At 44.4% G+C, this 18,308-nt stretch overlaps 2 protein-coding genes across 19 annotated transcripts in view; one reads left to right on the top strand and one right to left on the bottom strand.

Moving 5' to 3' along the window:
• Positions 1–18,308, top strand: part of ESYT3 (extended synaptotagmin 3) — a 54,950-nt gene that overhangs the window by 35,042 nt on the left and 1,600 nt on the right. For 2 of the 12 annotated variants that reach the window (XR_014077990.1, XR_014077989.1), the window contains 14 exons: positions 1,648–1,818; positions 2,516–2,598; positions 4,241–4,289; positions 4,490–4,579; positions 4,959–5,021; positions 5,125–5,187; positions 5,717–5,785; positions 6,320–6,406; positions 7,255–7,404; positions 9,092–9,561; positions 10,223–10,321; positions 10,823–10,954; positions 17,157–17,233; positions 18,059–18,108. Coding sequence is in view for 9 of the 12 variants with exons in the window: in XM_081574035.1 (XP_081430161.1) it covers positions 1,648–1,818; positions 2,516–2,598; positions 4,241–4,289; positions 4,490–4,579; positions 4,959–5,021; positions 5,125–5,187; positions 5,717–5,785; positions 6,320–6,406; positions 7,255–7,404; positions 9,092–9,561; positions 10,223–10,321; positions 10,823–10,954; positions 17,128–17,368 (1,767 nt within the window). In the remaining 3 variants the exon portion in view is untranslated. Of the gene's footprint in view, positions 1–1,647; positions 1,819–2,515; positions 2,599–4,240; positions 4,290–4,489; positions 4,580–4,958; positions 5,022–5,124; positions 5,188–5,716; positions 5,786–6,319; positions 6,407–7,254; positions 7,405–9,091; positions 9,562–10,222; positions 10,322–10,822; positions 10,955–17,127; positions 17,945–18,058; positions 18,157–18,308 lie in introns of those variants that run through there. The other 10 variants (XM_081574037.1, XM_081574036.1, XM_081574039.1 and 7 more) reach the window with 7 other exon arrangements.
• CEP70 (centrosomal protein 70) overlaps positions 3,156–18,308 on the bottom strand; it is a 119,837-nt gene continuing 104,684 nt past the window's right edge. For 5 of the 7 annotated variants that reach the window (XM_081574060.1, XM_081574062.1, XM_081574058.1 and 2 more), the window contains one exon: positions 8,494–8,801. In XM_081574060.1, the coding sequence (XP_081430186.1) occupies positions 8,767–8,801 (35 nt within the window). In that variant the 3' untranslated portion in view covers positions 8,494–8,766. Of the gene's footprint in view, positions 5,016–7,159; positions 7,470–8,493; positions 8,802–18,308 lie in introns of those variants that run through there. The other 2 variants (XM_081574045.1, XM_081574059.1) reach the window with 1 other exon arrangement.

Genomic DNA, 18,308 nt, shown 5'->3' with positions numbered 1-18,308 from the left:
TCCATCTTTGGCTGCAAAGGATATAATCAATCTGATTTCAATGTTGACCATCTGGTGATGTCCATGTGTAGAGTCTTCTCTTGTGTTGTTGGAAGAGGCTGTTTACTATGCCCAGTGCACTCTCTTGGTAGAACTCCGTTAGCCTTTGCCCTGCTTCATTCTGTACTCCAAGGCCAAATTTGCCTGTTACTCTAGGTGTTTCTTGACTTGCTACTTTTGCATTCCAGTCCCCTATAATGAAAAGGACATCTTTTCTGGTTGTTAGTTCTAGAAGGTCTTGTAGGTCTTCATAGAACCATTCAACTTCAGCCTCTTCAGCGTTACTGGTTGGGGCATAGACTTGGATTACTGTGATATTGAAAGGTTTGCCTTGGAAACGAACAGAAATCATTCTGTCGTTTTTGAGATTGCATCCAAGTACTGCATTTCGGACTCTTTTGTTGACCATGATGGCTACTCCATTTATTCTAAGGGATTCCTGCCCACAGTAGTAGATATTATGGTCATCTGAGTTAAATTCACCCATTCCAGTCCATTTTAGTTTGCTGATTCCTAGAATGTCGACGTTCACTCTTGCCATCTGTTTGACCACTTCCAATTTGCCTTGATTCATGGACCTAACATTCCAGGTTCCTATGCAATATTGCTCTTTACAGCATCAAACCTTGCTTCTAGCACCAGTCCCATCCACAGCTAGGTGTTGTTTTTGCTTTGGCTCCATCCCTTCATTCTTTCTGAAGTTATTTCTCCACTGATCTCCAGTAGCATGTTGGGCACCTACTGACTTGGGGAGTTCATCTTTCAGCGTCCTATCTTTTTGCCTTTTCATACTGTTCATGGGGTTCTCGAGGCAAGAATACTGAAGTGGTTTGCCATTCCCTTCTCCAGTGGGCCACATTCTGTCAGACCTCTCCACCATGACCCATCCGTCTTGGGTGGCCCCACACGGCATGGCTTAGTTTCATTGAGTTAGACAGGGCTGTGGTCCGTGTGATCAGATTGGCTAGTTGTCTGTGATTGTGGTTGCAGTCTGTCTGCCCTCTGATGCCCTCTCTCAGCCCCTACTGTCTTATGTATTTACTGATATTTAAAAAAATCGTGCTATGCAGGAAGCCTCCTGGTCCCCTTAAGTGTTTCTCCTAATTCTTGTGCTCTGTTCTGGCTTAAGATGTAGCCCAGAGTGTTGGGAGTGAGGTGCCTCAGTGCTGGGGTATTGATGAGCCCAGGGACCTACTGTGAGCATCATGCAGTGCCCACAGGGGTGTGTACATCTGGGTATTGGGAAGAAATGACACTGGATGTCAGTCTGCATGTGGGTTAGAGATGGGGATGGAACACAGGAGGAAACTGGCTCAGGCAGTGTGGTGGTTGGCGTAGGGGGAGGAAATGGCTGCAGTTGAACAGGCCATTCACGGGGCAGGCTGGAGGCAGGGAGATCAGAAGGGCGGGAATGTGTGCGGGCATCTTGATGCAGTGGACTGAGCCCTGGGTCCTGCCCACACTTGCTCCATGGCCCTGTGGCTTCTGTCTGCAGACATGGAGAGGGTGAGATGGGGCTGCGGTGATAGCTGATGGCTTTGGCTCTGAAGTTGGGGACTTTGAGGTTCCTCGAAACAGCTGTGAGCCTCAGATTGGGGCATTTTGCAGGGAGTGATCAGAGTCCACTTGCTGGAGGCTGAAAAGCTAGCCCAGAAGGACAGCTTCCTGGGAATCCGAGGCAAGTCAGACCCCTACGCCAAGGTGAGCATCGGCCTGCAGCACTTCCGGAGCAGGACCATCTATAAGAACCTGTACCCCACCTGGAACGAGGTGTTTGAGGTGAGGGGCTCCTTAGCAGCTCCCAGCTGCTCTCCAGAGCTCCACTCCGGGCAGTGCTGCCCAAACAAGATGGGGTTCTGCCTTCATGGTCTTCACATACCCATGGGGCAGCACTGTGCCAGAGGCATGGCGTTGGGGACAGGTAGACCTACTTCCCAGATCCACTAGGCTTCCCGAGGTGGCCGCTCCCAGTGGAGGACTAGTTTATTGACTGATTCCTCCCTCTTTTCCTGACCAGAGGCAGCTTCATTGGAAGTTTCCAATTCACAGAACCTCAGGGGAAGTCCTGCCCCAACTCTCTCAGCCTCCCCTGCCCCAGAACCAGATGCCAGTAGCCTGAAGTTCTCCCTTAAGTTCAACCACAGTCCCTATTGTGGGTAGGGCAGGCCCACAGCCCAGGTTGAGGATCACAGTTTGGAAGCTGCAAGCCTCCGGCAGAAAACAGAGCAGCCACCCATCCGAGCCCCAACCCTGCCACGGTCTTACACAAGCTGCCTCTGAGTCTCTGCATCCCACAGGAGAGGGCATCACTCCCTCCTTCCAGTAAGGTTCTCCAGGAACCGAGAAAGGCAGGAACCTGCCCAGGGCTCCAAGCTGCCAGGAGGCAGGGCTGGAACTTGGCTCCCCTAGGGTCATGCTTGATGTCTGTTTCATCAGCTATTGGGGCCTGCAGGTCAAGTCACCTCTTTCCTCCCAGTTCATAGTGTATGAAGTCCCTGGGCAGGACCTGGAAGTGGACCTGTACGATGAGGATCCTGACAAGGACGACTTCTTGGGCAGGTGAGAAGGGCCAAGCTGGGCCTAGGGGTGCAGGGCTCTAGCCCTTGGGGTCACAGGTACTTCCACTTCCACCACTCAGGGACCTGAAACTCCCACCACTCTCTGACATGGTGACTCTGCCAGGCGGCCAGTACTGCCATTCCATACTGCTGCCATGGACCTCCTCCCCAGATGTCCCCTGGGTGTCCAGCCCCGAGTCATAGCCCTCTGGAGGAATGGAGGGGGTCCTGAGGTTTGTGCACCACGGGCTCTGCTTTCTGTGCTCTTCATAATGTATCCCGAGTCCCATCTGGAGCAGTGGGCAGGGCCAAGGCTGGCATGCATGCCCTGGCCCCAGCACCCAAGAAACATGTGCTCACGCTATGGTGGAACAGAGCCTCTGTGCTCTGAGGATTGAAAGGACTAGGGTGGGCTATCAAAACCCCAAAATTACACTGGTCCAGCTATCCCAATTCCAGGAATCTCCTATAAAAAGCATTAGACCGGAATCACTTATTGCAGACCTATCTGTGGTGGCAAAACAAAAAAGCTGGAAGCATGACCAGACTCAGAGGACATTGGTTGAATATTTGAATACATTTATCATTGCTAAACTACAGAATACCCTACAGCTTTTAAAAATGATGAGTAGGATCTATGTATGTTGACCATGAGGATATTCAGTATAGCTAAGGAAGTGGGGGAAGCAGTCAACGCATTTTTCCAGGGAGGATGTGTGTGTTCACATGTGCTGGTGTGGAAGCGACTCCACTGCTCATCTCAGAGGCTGGGATTAGGAGGCAGCAGAACAGTTTTACCCAGATCTTCATACTCCTCAATTGTTTAGCTTGTTTCCATGTACATGTGATTTTAAAATGTAGAAGCAAAATGAGACAGGCACAATCTGACAGGTTAAGAAATAGCTCACCACCAGATGTGACTTACCATTTTTAAATTGTCATCTTAAAGGAGTTGTGACTTTCGTAATGTTACAGATTAGAAGTGTGTCTATGGTTCATGTTTTATGTAACTGATTTCAAGTGTGTTTTGAGGTCCAGCACATTTCTAACAGTTAACACGGAGTTAATTCCCTCCCCCTGGCTATCAGGACCTCCCAGCTGGGCTTTGTTAGGGTAGGTGGGAGGCACACGGTGAATGTGTTACCTTCTTTCACACTCATGCCAACTATACTTAGTCCCCGGAGGGCATCTGAGGCAGTTTTGTAAATGGAAGGGCCTGTTGGGTTATTACAATGACTGCGGGAGGTGGTGCTGCTGGCATTTGGAGGACACAGGACAGAGAAGCTAAATTCCTGCAACGCATGGGCAATTTTGCACAATGAAGACTCATCCCAGCCAAAATGCCAGTAGCACCCTCATTGAGCATCCAGAACCAGTGTGTCCAGAAGCATCTGCTTATTCCCCTCTGGGGATCACAGCTGCTTGCCTGCTTGGGCAGCATGCCCAAAGGGAGCAGCCCCAATGGCTAGAGAGTTCTTCCTTAGCTTGAGCTCAAAGTGGTCTTCCATTCATTCTTGGGACGAATAAGGTCCTGTCTTGAGGGTCCCATTCAGATACTTGAAATCGTTTCAGAGTGGGCCTCCGTGCCTGCTGCTTGCTGCTGCCCCTGGGCTGAACTGACCTTTACCCCCTGTGTATTCTAGCCTGCAGATCTGCCTCGGGGATGTCATGACCAATAGAGTGGTGGATGAGGTAGAGTTGGCGCCTACAACCCCCTCCTTGTGGACAGCATTGTTCCCGCCCCAAACTGTAGTACCGGCCTTCCATAACCACCTCTCCTAGCCCAGAGCCCACCCTGTCTGCTCTGGTTCACCTCTTCTCTGAATCCCCTATCAGGGCCTACTGGGTCTCACTGGCCCTGTCCCCAAGCTCCCCTCCCGGTCCCCCTGCAGTGGTTTGCGCTGAACAACACAACGAGCGGGCGGCTGCACCTGCGGCTGGAATGGCTTTCACTGATCACAGAGCCGGACGCTGTGACTGAGGTGACTGCAGGGTGTCAGGCTTCTGGGCAGAAAGGTGGAGGCGGGCACGTGTGAGTGGTGTTGTGGGGAGGAGGGAGGGGGAGGGAGCTGAAGCCGCAGATCTTGCTCAAGGTCCAACGGCCAGCCCCACCTTCTGGCTCAGCCCTCATCTCCACACAGGGTGGATGGGATCCTTCAAAGTTCTGTTAGTGCTTGTCAGCCCAGTTCATAGGGAAGTCCACCAGTTCTGACTCGAGTCTGTCATGCTGCAGTTGTATTTTCAGCCTCAACAAAGAGCTAGGTTGTGAGGGGAGGTATGGCCAGTCTGGAGCCATGAAGAGGGCTCTCCTAAACTGGTCTGTGTCTCCTGCTTGTAGTGAGGGTCTGTGTCTGCTTGTAGGACCATGGGAGCTTTTCCACTGCCATCCTTGTGGTCTTCTTGGAGAGCGCCTGCAACCTGCCGGTGAGTGGTGATAAGGCCAGAGCGTTACACACACCCTGCCTTGTGCCCGTCACTTTCAAATGTCCATATGTTGCTCATTCACCCTATTCTTCTCGTGCTGCAGAGAAGCCCTTTTGAGTACCTAAATGGTGAATATCAAGCCAAAAAGCTGTCCAGATTTGCCAGGGTAAGTGTGTGTGTGAAAAGAAGTGACAGCTCCTTTTCCCAAATAACCACAGTTTCCAGTCTGCTGTGTACACAGCCTGGGGATGATGACTCAGTGGGGATCACTGAGTCTGCAGTGAGCCGGGCACTGGGCTCCTCCCACATCTGTTATGCCTGAGTCCCATGGTGGCTGTGTGTCCATTTTTATTGCCGTTTAAAAATAGGACCCAGGAAGCTAAGTGCCTGGGTCACACAGCTCAGGGGAAGCCAGAGCTCAGCTCCACCCTGTCTCCACAGTTCTAGGGAACAAGCACCTATATCCAGCCATGCCTCCTGTCTTTAACTTGGAAGCTCCCCACAGGGTCAGCCCAGGCCAGATGCTGGCACAGTGATGACAGCCCAGGCCCCTGGGAGCACTAGGGAGGCCTTCTCTCAAAGGGAGGCAGGTTGGGTGGCCTCAGGTCCCACCGATGCTCCTAAGGGTTGAGAGGCGGGGTCTCAAGTTGGCACTGTGGGTGCTATCTCTATTTTGTGGATTTGTCCCCTCACAGAATAAAGTCAGCAGAGACCCTTCTTCCTACGTCAAGCTCTCTGTAGGCAAGAAGACACACCTGAGCAAGGTAAGACAGCTTGGTGTGCAGCCAAAGACTAAGGAAATGGGGACCCCAACACTTCAGGGAGAGAAGCAAAAGTGAAGGGAATTAGCTTACACTGAAGTAGGTGCCAGCGCACATTATAGGCGCTTTATGTCACTGTGTCTTCAAAATAACCTCACAAAAGAGTTCTATAGTTCAAGAATCTGGGGACCAGAGATCAGTGACTCCAAGAACTAGAAAGCAGAACCAGGGTTCAAGCTTAGGCATGGCTCTCAGCCTACATCCTTTCCATCACCCCAGCAGCAGCAGTCCCCTTGTTATCGCCCCACCACCTCCCTCAGTGAGGGAAGTGAGTTCTAGTGCTGGTAGGATTTCAGCCCCTGTGCGAGTTCCTGGCACACTCTCCTCGCCTTTGAGTCGGGCTGCCCTGCCCTGGTGCCTCCCACAAGCTGCAGCATGTGTGGGTCTATCCCTGGGGACAGAGTGTGAGCAGAGGGCACTGGTACCCTGCTCTGCCCAACCTAATCCTTCAGCACTCCCTTTCTCTCCTGCCCCCAGACCTGTCCCCGCAGCAAGGACCCTGTGTGGAGCCAGGTGTTCTCCTTCTTCGTGCACAACGTGGCCGCTGAACAGCTGCATCTGAAGGTTTGCATGAAGTTGGGCTCTTGGAACAGAGCTCAGAGGCATCTAAGCCGTGAGGGGTGGGGGCTTGAGCAGGTTTCCCAGGGAGTCAGGAGAGGATACTGAGGGCCCGCATCTCATGAGCAGGTGCCCAAAGTCATTGGGGAGGAGGCTGTGGAAGGACAAATCCTTAAGTCCCATGGCGCTCCCTGCCAGAGTCTCCAGTTTTTAAATATTAATAGCACCTGGTGCGGAGAAGGCAATGGCACCCCACTCCAGTACTCTTGCCTAGAAAATCCCACGGACGGAAGAGCCTGGTGGGCTGCAGTCCTTGGGGTTGCTGAGTCGGACACGACTGAGTGACTTCCCTTTCACTTTTCCCTTTCATGCACTGGAGAAGGAAATGGCAACCCACTCCAGTGTTCTTGCCTGGAGAATCCCAGGGACAGGGGAGCCTGGTGGGCAGCTGTCTATGGGGTCGCACAGAGTCGGACACGACTGAAGCGACTTAGCAGCAGCAGCACCTAGTGTGGCCTGGGTTGAAACCTACTCAGGACATTAATGATGATGTACCTGGTCCCATCATACAGCAGCACAGCTCATCAGTTCCTAAATCCCTGAAAGCCCCAGGCACTGACAAACTTGCCTCATACAGGTCATGGTTGCCTCTCCCCTGAGTCACTCTCTTGCCCTGACTGAAGGCAAGGACCAAGTCAGGTCTCATTTCCAGTTTTCAGAACAGAACCAGAGGCCAAGAGAAGCACAGAACATACTTACCAAAGTAAACTCAGTCTTGGCTGGAGCCAAGGGAGCAGTGCTGGTGAGGGTGGGGCTGGGTCATCATCTTGTTCTGTGACTGGCCCATTGCCCAGGTGCTGGATGACGACCAAGAGTGTGCTCTGGGAGTGCTGGAGTTGCCCCTGTGCCAGATTCTCCCCCATGCAGACCTCACTCTGGAGCAGCGCTTCCAGCTGGACCACTCAGGCCTGGACAGCCTCATCTCCATGAGGCTGGTGCTTCGGGTAAATCTCTCCCCTTTCCCCCAGGGTGGACAAGGGTTGGTCTGCCCCAGCACTAAGTATCTGCCCTGTGTTGCGAAGAAGTTCAGAGATGGATTCATATTTTTTAATATCAATTTCAGGATATTGTCAGCCATTTTCTCTTCAAATATTGCCTCTCCCAATCTTTTAATCCCTCCTTCTACATTTCCTTCGAATACACTGGACCTTATCATCTCCATGGCTTAACATGACCTGACCTTCATATTTTCTATCTCTTTATCTCTTGCTGCTACCTTCTAATTGCCTCAGACCTGTTTTCCATACCACTAAATCTTTCTTTGGCTATGCCTAATCTGCTGTTAAACCTGTTCACGGTTTTTATTTCAAAGGCTATTTTTTCATTTTTCACTTTGTTTTCCAAATCTACAATATCTTTTCTTTGTTGTATTTTATTTTCATGTTTCTAGTCCATCTTTAATCATTTGAAAATACTTAAAATGTATGTCTGCTAATCCTGTTATCTGAAGATCTTGGGAGTTAAATTTTGATGTCTGTTGTGTCTGTTGATGCTTTTTCATGGTGACTCATTTCTACATTTGGTAACTGGGGTTGCAGACATGTGTTCAGTGTTACCTTTGCGACTTGAAGTGAGGTTGTTCGCTTTCAAGGAAGTTCTGCTTTGGCTGCAACCAGGCACCTCAGGAACATTATAAACCTGAGTCCATTTTTATATTAATTTTCAAACTTTGGGTTTCGTGACCCCACAGGTTATATAAATATGAATCCAAAATTCATAAGAGACAAGCCTATACAGTGCCATATTCTCAGGAAATACTTTTATTTCCTGCCAGCCATAGTCCAGGCTGAGATATATTTCTTGTCATCAGTCTTTGCTGGTGGGTGAAATGTTTATCCTAAACTACTTTTTCACAAAACATATCCCACCTTCCTGGGTCCTACACTGACCCAAGGCCTCATCTCCAAACCCCTTGGATTCTAAGGTTGATAAATAACCCTGGGAAAGTTAACCTTTTTCAGTTTTCTTTCTTTTTTTGCTTTTTTTTTTTAACCTAGGGATTTCCCCTACTTTCTTGTGAATTTGGCTATGCATTTAGAAGTATGTTTGTTTCATTTTATTAAGCACTTCTAACAAGAGGTTTTTCAGAATATTTTGATCACCATATTGCTGGAAATGGAAACTCCTGGGAAGAGTCTTAATGACTGATGGGAAAGGGAGAAGGAGAAACAATGGCTGAGGTTTGAAACTTTGGGAGCACAGGATTGTATCTGGATATAAAACACATTTTAGGGGAAAGCAATGGTGAATAAGGTGGTGGCTAGAAATGATCACATCCAGAAGGCAGCTGGTGATATACAGGAAGGCTAAGGTAAATGCGTCAGGTCTCCAGCAGCCAGAACTAATATAAAGAGAAAAGGGAGTCACAACTGAGTCTTCATGCCAATTACTGAGGCAGGAAGAAGGGCAAAGAGAAGGTTTGGTCAGAGGGAGCCAGAGGCAGAGAGATTAAGAAGATATGGTCTGGGGATAAAAATCCATTGGATTAGGCAGTCAGGAAGGAACAGAGTTTTGAGGAAACTGTTCTGTCCAGAAGAGAGAAGGAGCCACTTCCCAGGGGTGAAGGTGAGAGCAGAGGAGAAAGTGGAAGTGGTGTGCCAGCCTATAAACAACCCTGTCATCTGCTTACAGTTCCTGCACTTGGAAGAACGAGAGCTGGGAAGTCCATACACAGGACCTGAAGCCCTAAAGAAAGGCCCTCTGTTCATTAAAAAGGTCACCACCAACCAGGACTCTAGAGCCCCACCCCAGGGAGAGGGCCCTAAAGATCTGCCATGCCCTCCAGACCCTGCTTCTGAGATCAAGCAAGCTGCCAAGAACACCACTTCTGCCACCATCACTGCCACCAAGCCCATGCTTGAAGAGACGGGCCCAGAGCCCAAAGGCAAGGACAGTGCACCCACAGGGAAGAAGAGTCTGGCCACTATCTACCTGGCTGTGCCAGGCCCCCACTCTCCGGGGCCCATCAAGTCACCCAGACCCATGAAATGCCCTGCCTCCCCATTCGCATGGCCACCCAAGGGGCTGGCTCCCAGCATGTCCTCGCTCAACTCCCTGGCCTCTTCCTGCTTTGACCTGACAGATAGCAGCCTCAACATTGAGTATGCACCTCTCTGCTTAATATTTTCTAAAATGACCTGCATGAAAAATAGATATGAACTTATTTTTCTATGCAAGGCCTGGTTTTTCACAAAATGGTTTCATAAGGCAGCATGGTGGGATAGAAAGAACACAGGATGTGGGGAGAAAAAGCACGTGTGCATGTGCCCAAAAGTCTGGTGTGGCTCTAGCTACATACCAACTATAAAACAGTGTTGGACTTTGGTTGTTAAGGTTCCTTACAGCAAAAACATATCCTGAATTCTAAAGAGTTATTTATACTGGGATGATATGGAAAGCCAAGAATGTGGAATTATATAATCAATGGCTGCCATTTATTAAGTGTTGACTCTGGGCTTAGCAATTGGATCTTCACAATAACCCTACAAGACAGAACTTACTATCATAAAGGTTCAGTAACTTGCCCAAGGTTCCATAAGAAATCATAGTATAAAGGCAGATGCTGCTAGAGGGTTCTTCCTATGGTGCCATGCTCTCCCTACAGTGAAGTAGGATAATTATACATGAATGTGGGACAGTAAGTAATTCCAACTAAAAGGAATCTTAATGAGAATTAATTTGTTAACTGACATGCTTCTTGGGGGTGGGGGGAGAGGCCAGCACCCGTAATGGCAAAAGAAATGACAAGCCCTTTCTTTACAGAGGCGGGGATCTCGGGCATCAGGGGCTGGGTGAGATTCAGCTCACGGTGCGTTACGTGTGTCTGCGGCGCTGTCTCAGCGTGCTAATCAACGGCTGCAGGTAAAGAGATGCTAGGACCAGGAAAGATCCCTTGGGAGCATCAGGTGACCAAAAATCAGTGGGGGCACTTGGAGCAATGGCAGGGGCAGGCAGTCCCAAGGTAGTCACTCGGAAGGAGTGAGGTTCGAATGTTCTAACAGGATCCTTGATGGAGCTGACAGGCTCCAGAACCAAGGGCATTGCTCAGACACATCCGCTGCAAAGCTGTCTGGGGTGCCCTGGAACCAGGAAATTTTCTCAAGAATCTTCAACTTCCTTTACATGGAAAAGTACTTGGCTCTACCCCAAACTTCATAAAAACACATGTTTTTAAAACCACGCATCTGATGTTTTGTCCTCCAAATTCTGCAGACTTTTGATTTTTTTGGTCTAGATTACAGGGCATTTTTATCCCCAAGGCCATCTAAAGCTGTATGGCTAGTACAGCTTTCTCCAAATGAGTGCTTTCAGTATTTCAAAACGAGGGGCCTCTTTTCTTTAATGTCTTTGAAACCAAATCAGAAACCTGACGCCCTGTACCAGCAGTGGAGCTGATCCCTACGTCCGTGTCTACTTATTGCCAGAAAGGAGGTGGGCAAGTCGTAAGAAGACCTCAGTGAAACGGAAGACCCTGGAGCCCCTGTTTGATGAGACGTAAGTGGCCCAGGTAGCCTGCTTAGAGTTCTCAGCCACTCGAGTATTTGCTGAGTACCTCCTGTGTGCCTGGCAACTGCCAGATGCTGGGAAGGGGTGGGGTTGAACAGGACACCAACAGAGTCATGAAGCTTCTACATTTTGTGGGAGAAAAGGAATGCCAGAGAAGTTTAGCAAAACAGTTACCCACTTTTCTTGCCTGTGTGGACCAAAGCGTTCCTGATTATGAAATGTTCCACACTCTTTCTCTTTAAACGAATCCCCTTTGGCAGCATAAAGATTTGAATCTAGTCAGATGTTTTCAAACATAAACAAACATACCTTGAACCTAAGGACCTAAAATTTCCTCCAAAGTTCCAAGCTCTTTGGCCTGTCTTCCCTCCTGTAACAAGCATAGGTAGAACAGATACCCTCCCCCAGTGTGTCCACCCATGTCCTTGGGGACAAAATTAGTAGACAGAATCTAATCACATTTCTTGCTTTTGATGAGTCTGTGGTGGTAAGTTATCTTTAATATTCTTATTCTTGATTTCAAGTTGATCACAAGGTACTTGCTTCTTTTTGCTGTGGGATCCTAAGAGAGTACATTGCTAGCCAGCCTAGGATGATTTACCTAATAATGTTTGTTTCTCCTTATCTTGATCAATAACTACTCATTTTAAAAAGAGCTGTACTGAGTTTTTTGGGTCATGTCTAAAGACTAATATATTCCTTCAAAAGCTACATTTTTAGTTCACTGATATCAAGAAAGAATGTGGGGAGAATTAATTTGTTTAATATTTATTGAACACTTTCTATTAATATTAGGCACCATCCTATATTCTACAGTCACACAAGTTAAAGATGTTGCCTTCAAAGGGAGCTCTGACATAAAAGGATGTCAAAATTGCTATGTGGGAACATAAGAGGTTGACTTTTGTGACAAACCTAATTTGTTAGTAATCCTCTCTCAAAACTATAACAGCAAGATATGCCTGGATTATCTACAAGGCAGACTTGGCAACCTTGATCTTAAATGTAAACTTAGAAGAGTTCAGAGGTCTCTTTTGAGTACATGATTAAGACCATATACATTACAATTAAAATATCTAAAGTTAAAGATAAAAAGAGAATCTTAAAAACAGCAAGAGAAAACTAAGTAATTACATTATAAGGGAGCCCCCCCCCTCACCGGCCCCCAATATAAGACTGTCAGCAGAAACTTTGCAGGCCAGAATGGAGTGAGTAGCACAATATATTCAAAGTGCTGAAAGGAAAATGCTTCCAACCGAAAATACTCTACTGGGAAAACTTATCATTCAGAATTGAAGGAGGCTGCTTTAGTACCCTACTCTCATCAAAGGATAGATCATCTGATAAATTCAATAAGGAAACATTAGCTGTATATGACTTGGTAGACCAGATGAACTGGTCTAATACATAGAACAGTCCATCCAAAAGCAGCAGAATACACAGTCTCAGGTGCACACAGAACATTCTCCAGGATAGATCATATACTAGGCGGCCACAAACAACTCTTAAATTTAAGAAGACTAAAATCATGTTAAGAAATCAAAACAAATAAGAAAAAATATGTTCAAAGAAAATGGAAATGTAACATAACAAAATTTATGGGATGTAGCAAAAAGAGTTCTAAGAGGAAATTTCATAGCAGTAAATGCATATATCATAAACAAGAAAAATCTCAAACCACCTAACCTTACATCTCAAGGAACAAGAAGAATAAACAAAGTCCAAAGTTAACAGAAGGAAGGAAATAAAGTTGAGTGGAAATAGAGACTAAAAAAACAATAGAAAAAAAATCAATGAAACTTAGAGCTTTGAAAAGATAATCAAAATTGATAAACCTTTAGCTAGACTCACCAAGGGAAAAAAAAGAGGAAACAGAAGCTGTAAAATTGATACCACGGAAATACAAAGGATCATAAGAGACTATGAATAGTTATACATCAACAAATTAGATAACCTAGAAGAAAAAGAAATTCCTAGAAAGATACAACTTACCAAGACTGAATAATGAAGCAACAGAAAATGTGAACAGACTGATTACTAGTAAAAAGTTTAAATCAGTAATCAAAAATCTCCCAACAAACAGGTCCAGGGACCACACAGCTTCACTAGTGAACTCTACCAAATATTCGAGAATTAATACCATTCCTTCCCGAACTCTTCCAAAATATAGACGAGGAAACACTTGTAGACCCACTTTACAAGACCAGCACTCTCACCAGGTTTATTCAACAGAGTATTGGAAAGTCTAGCCATAGCAATCAGACAAGAAGAAAAAAAAATAAAATAAAACTGTCACTGTTTGAAGATGACATGGTGCTTTATAAAGAAAATCCTAAAGATGCCACCAAAAATCTATTATAATGAATTCAGTAAAACTGCAGGATACAAACCTAATAAACAGAAATCCATTGCATTTCTATACACTAATAACAAAGTATCAGAGAAATTAAGAAAACCATTCACAACTGCACCAAAAAGAATAAAATATCTAGGAGTAAATCTAACCAAGGAGGTAAGAGACCTGTACTCTGAAAACTAAGACACTGATGGAAGAAATCAAAGACAACACAAACAAATGGAAAGATACATTATGCTTATAAATTGGAAGAATTAATAATGTTAAAATGTCCACACTATACAAAGCAATCTATAGATTCAATGCAATCAAGCTTCCAGTGGCATTTTTCACAGAAATAGAAAATCCTAAAATTTGCACAGAACCACAAAAGAGTCAAAGCAATCTTGAGAAAGGTGAACAAAGCTAGAGGCATCATACTCCCTGATGCCTCCAGGCATCAAACTATATTACAAAGTTATAATAATCAAACAGTATGGTACTGGGATAAAGAGACATCAATGGTACAGAATAGAGAGCCCAGAAATAAACCTACACATATATGGCCAATTAACTTACGACAAAGGAGATAAGAATGTATAATGGGGGAAGCACAGTCTCTTCAACAAGTGGTATTGGGAAAACTGGACAGCCACATGCAAAAGAATAAATTTCAACCACTATCTTACACTGTACACAAAAATTAAAATGGACTACAGACTTGAATGTAAGAGCTGAAACTGTGAAACTCTTAGAAGAAAACTTAGGTGAGTTAAACTCACTGACATCAGTCTTGGTGATAGTTTTCTGGATTAGACACCAAAACCAAAGGCAACTAAAGCAAAACTAAACAAGTGAGGCAACTTGAGACCACATTAAAATGCTTCTACACAGCAAAGGAAACCAACAAAATAAAAAGACAACCTACCAAATCGGAAAAAATACTTGTAGATCATATATGGTAAGCAGTTAATATCCAAAATCTATATTACAACTCACAGAACTCTACAGCAAAAAAAAAAAAAAAAACCTCATTAAAAAATGAGTTCAGTTCAGTTCAGTTGCTCAGTCGTGTCCGAATCTTTGCAACCCCATGACTTGCAGCACGCCAGGCCTCTCTGTCCATCACCAACTCCCGGAGTCTACCCAAACCCATGTCCATCGAGTCGGTTATGCCATCGATGTCATCCCCTTCTCCTGCCCCCAATCCTACCCAGCATTAGGGTCTTTTCCAATGAGTCAACCCTTCGCATGAGGTGGCCCAAGTATTGGAGTTTCAGCTTCAACATCAGACCTTCCAATGAACACCCAGGATTGATCTCTTTTAGGATGGACTGATTGGATCTCCTTGCAGTCCAAGGGACTCTCAAGAGTCTTCTCCAACACCACACTTCAAAAGCATCAATTCTGCGGCGCTTAGCTTTCTTCACCGTCCAACTCTCACATCCATACATGACAAAGCTAGTGGAGGTGATGGAATTCCAGTTGAGCTATTTCAAATCCTCAAAGGTGATGCTGTGAAAGTGCTGCACTCGATATGCCAGCAAATTTGGAAAACTCAGCAGTGGCCACAGGACTGGAAGAGGTCAGTCTTCGTTCCAATCCCAAAGAAAGGCAATGCCAAAGAATGCTCAAACTACCGCACAATTGCACTCATCTCACATGCTAGTAAAGTAATGCTCAAAATTCTCCAAGCCAGGCTTCAGCAATACGTGAACGGTGAACTTCCAGATGTTCAAGCTGGTTTTAGAAAAGGCAGAGGAACCAGAGATCAAATTGCCAATATCTGCTGGATCATCGAAAAAGCAAGAGAGTTCCAGAAAAACATCTATTTCTGCTTTATTGACTATGCCAAAGCCTTTGACTGTGTGGATCACAATAAACTGTGGAAAATTCTGAAAGAGATGGGAATACCAGACCATCTGACCTGTCTCTTGAGAAACCTGTATGCAGGTCAGGAAGCAACAGTTAGAACTGGACATGGAACAACAGACTGGTTCCAAATAGGAAAAGGAGTACGTCAAGGCTGTATATTGTCACCCTGCATTTAACTTATATGCAGAGTATTTCATGAGAAACACTGGGCTGGAAGAAACACAAGCTGGAATCAAGATTCCCGGGAGAAATATCAATAACCTCAGATATGTGGATGACACCACCCTTATGGCAGAAAGTGAAGAAGAACGAAAGAGCCTCTTGATGAAGGTGAAAGAGGAGAGTGAAAAAGTTGTCTTAAAGTTCAACGTTCAGAAAACTAAGATTATGGCATCTGGTCCCATCACTTCATGGGAAATAGATGGGGAAACAGTGGAAACAGTGTCAGATTTTATTTTTTTGGGCTCCAAAATCACTGCTGATGGTGATTGCAGCCATGAAATTAAAAGACGCTTACTCCTTGGAAGGAAGGTTATGGCCAACCTAGATAGCATATTTAAAAGCAGAGACATTACTTTGCCAACAAAAGTCCATCTAGTCAAGGCTATGGTTTTTCCAGTGGTCATGTATGGATGTGAGAGAGGCTCTGAATAGACATTTTTCTGAAGAAGAAATATGGATGGTCAGTAGGTACATGAAAAGATGCTCAACATCATTAATCATTAGGGAAATGCAAATCAAAACCACAATGAGATATCACCTCATATCTGTGAGAATGGTTATTATCAAAAAGAAATAACAAGTGTTGGTAAGGATATGGAGAAAAGGGAACCCTTGGGCACTGTTGGTGGGAACGTAAATATGGGCAGCTATGGAAAACAGTATGGAGGTTCCTTAAAGAAAAATAAAAAAGTAGTACTACCATACTACCAGGCAATTCTACTTCTGTGTATTTATTAAAACAACAGTAATTCAAAATGATATATGCACACTCGTATTCACTGTGGCATCACTTAAAATAGCCAAGACATGGAAACAACCTAAATGTCCATAAAAAAAGAAATCTTGCCATTTGCAACATGGATAGACCTTGAGGGCATTATACTAAGTTAAATAAGTTAGAAAAAGATAATTACTTATGATCTCACTTATATGTGGAACCTAAAAATACCAAAAAACCAACCAAACAAAAAACCCCAAGCTCATAGATATAGAGATTGGTGGTTGCCAGAGGTGGAGATTACGGTGCGTGTGAAATAGATGACAGGGGTCAATAGGAACTAATTTCCAGCTATTAAGTGAGTAATTCATGGGGATATAATGTATAGCATTGTGACTATAGTTAATAATACTGTATTACATATTTGAAAGTAGCGAGGAGAGTGGATCTTGAAAGTTCTCATCACACAAAAAAATTTTTTTTGTAACTATGTGTGGTGATAGATGTTACTTAGACTGATCATTTTATAACATATACAAAATCACATCATTATTGGACACATAAAACTAATAATGCTATGTCATTTATATCTCAATTAAAAAAATTAAGAGATATTATAGGATTATATTAAATCATGCATGTCAAACTTTTGAAAAGTGTAAAGCACTATTAAATTTAAAGAGTCTTCACTCAATTTTAAAAAATTTAGATTTTTTTAAAAAAAATCCTGAAGTAAGGAGTCCAGAGGCCTCTTGTGAGTATGTGACAAAGCTTGTGTACTAAGATTCCTGTCTTACTCCACAGGCACAAGTGGGAAAAGACCACTTTTTTTCCATGAAATTTCAGCAAAACTAATTATTCAGCATCCTAGCCCTTAGTTGGTCAGAAAAAAACAAAAAGGGGTTGAGGTGGTCCTATGAGCAGGCACAGTTCAGAGAGAGAACACTATAGATTTTCAATGAAAATAATTAAAATATATAAACCTCATTTATGACTTTCTGCTCCTTAAAGATTTGAATTTTTTGTTTCCATGGATGAAGTAAAGAAGAGGTCACTAGATGTCGCAGTGAAAAACAGTAGACCACTTGGTTCTCACAGAAGGAAGGAACTAGGAAAGGTAAGTACAAAAGAGGATCTTGGTACTCTTTCCCTCCTGGTGGCTACCTGGAGTTCACAGGTGGAACACATCCTTGCTGAAATTTTTGATGGGATCATCAGTTTATTATCAGAACTGACTTTAAGGAAGATATAGCCTCACTGGGAGGTTTTTTGTTTTGTGCCTTTAAAAAAATACTCTTAAAACTAAAGTATATAATATAATAAACCCTATTTTAAGAAACTCAAGAATATCCAAGTTCATCACTACAAAAGTATTTGAACCTCTACTGTGATATTAAATATTGTTTTCACAAGTACAGCATTGTGTGAAGCTTGGATCTCATATGTCAAGACTTTTGTGGTGAATGTGATTTTACCTTAATGTTAGACCTAAAGGAAATATAATCCTCAGGAAGGAGAGACAAAAAAAGAATGGTATTTGTACACTCTGTAGTTGTATTTTAAACATTATCTTATGCTCATTTCTTAAAGCCCACTCTGTGAAGTAGATGATGATGTTCCCATTTTTATTGTTGAGAAAACTATAGTGTCTTGCTTAAAATTCTGGATCAGTTTGTAAGTAAAGGCAAGCTGTTTTCTCTAAAACATTCATTAAGTAAATTCCTGAGGTACAACTGCAAATCGCAGTTCACCTTTAGCTAGGACACTGAGGTTGGTGTCAGTACTGTCCTTCTGGAGAGGTTCTATATATTGAAAGCCAAAAGAAAAAGAGCTATAGCTCAAAACTCAAGGAGGCCCTTTTTAGGATCTGTTTCATTTATCCCAATATGTTTCCATTTAATGCAGTTTTGAGGAAGAGAACTGATAATTTGTGCTTGTTTAGGTACTAATTGACTTATCAAAAGAAGATCTGATTAAGGGCTTCTCACAGTGGTAAGTGAGTGGTTTCATTTTATCACATTAAATCTGCTACTCAATGCATTATATCTCAGATGGTTGCCCATATTCTCTTTCCAAAGTTCTTCCCTCTTCAATATCTTATCAAGGAGGGGGACATTATCACTTTTACTTAAGGCTTTACTGCCACAGACTTCACTTATCTAAAGAACCTCTGTAAGCTCTAGTCTTAACCC

Source organism: Giraffa tippelskirchi, chromosome 2 (assembly GCF_054371585.1).
Source record: "Giraffa tippelskirchi isolate mGirTip1 chromosome 2, T2T-mGirTip1v1.2.pri, whole genome shotgun sequence".
Classification (NCBI taxonomy): Eukaryota; Metazoa; Chordata; class Mammalia; order Artiodactyla; family Giraffidae; genus Giraffa; species Giraffa tippelskirchi.
The sequence above is the reverse complement of the archived record's forward strand: the minus strand, read 5'-3'. Positions and strand labels throughout refer to the sequence as shown.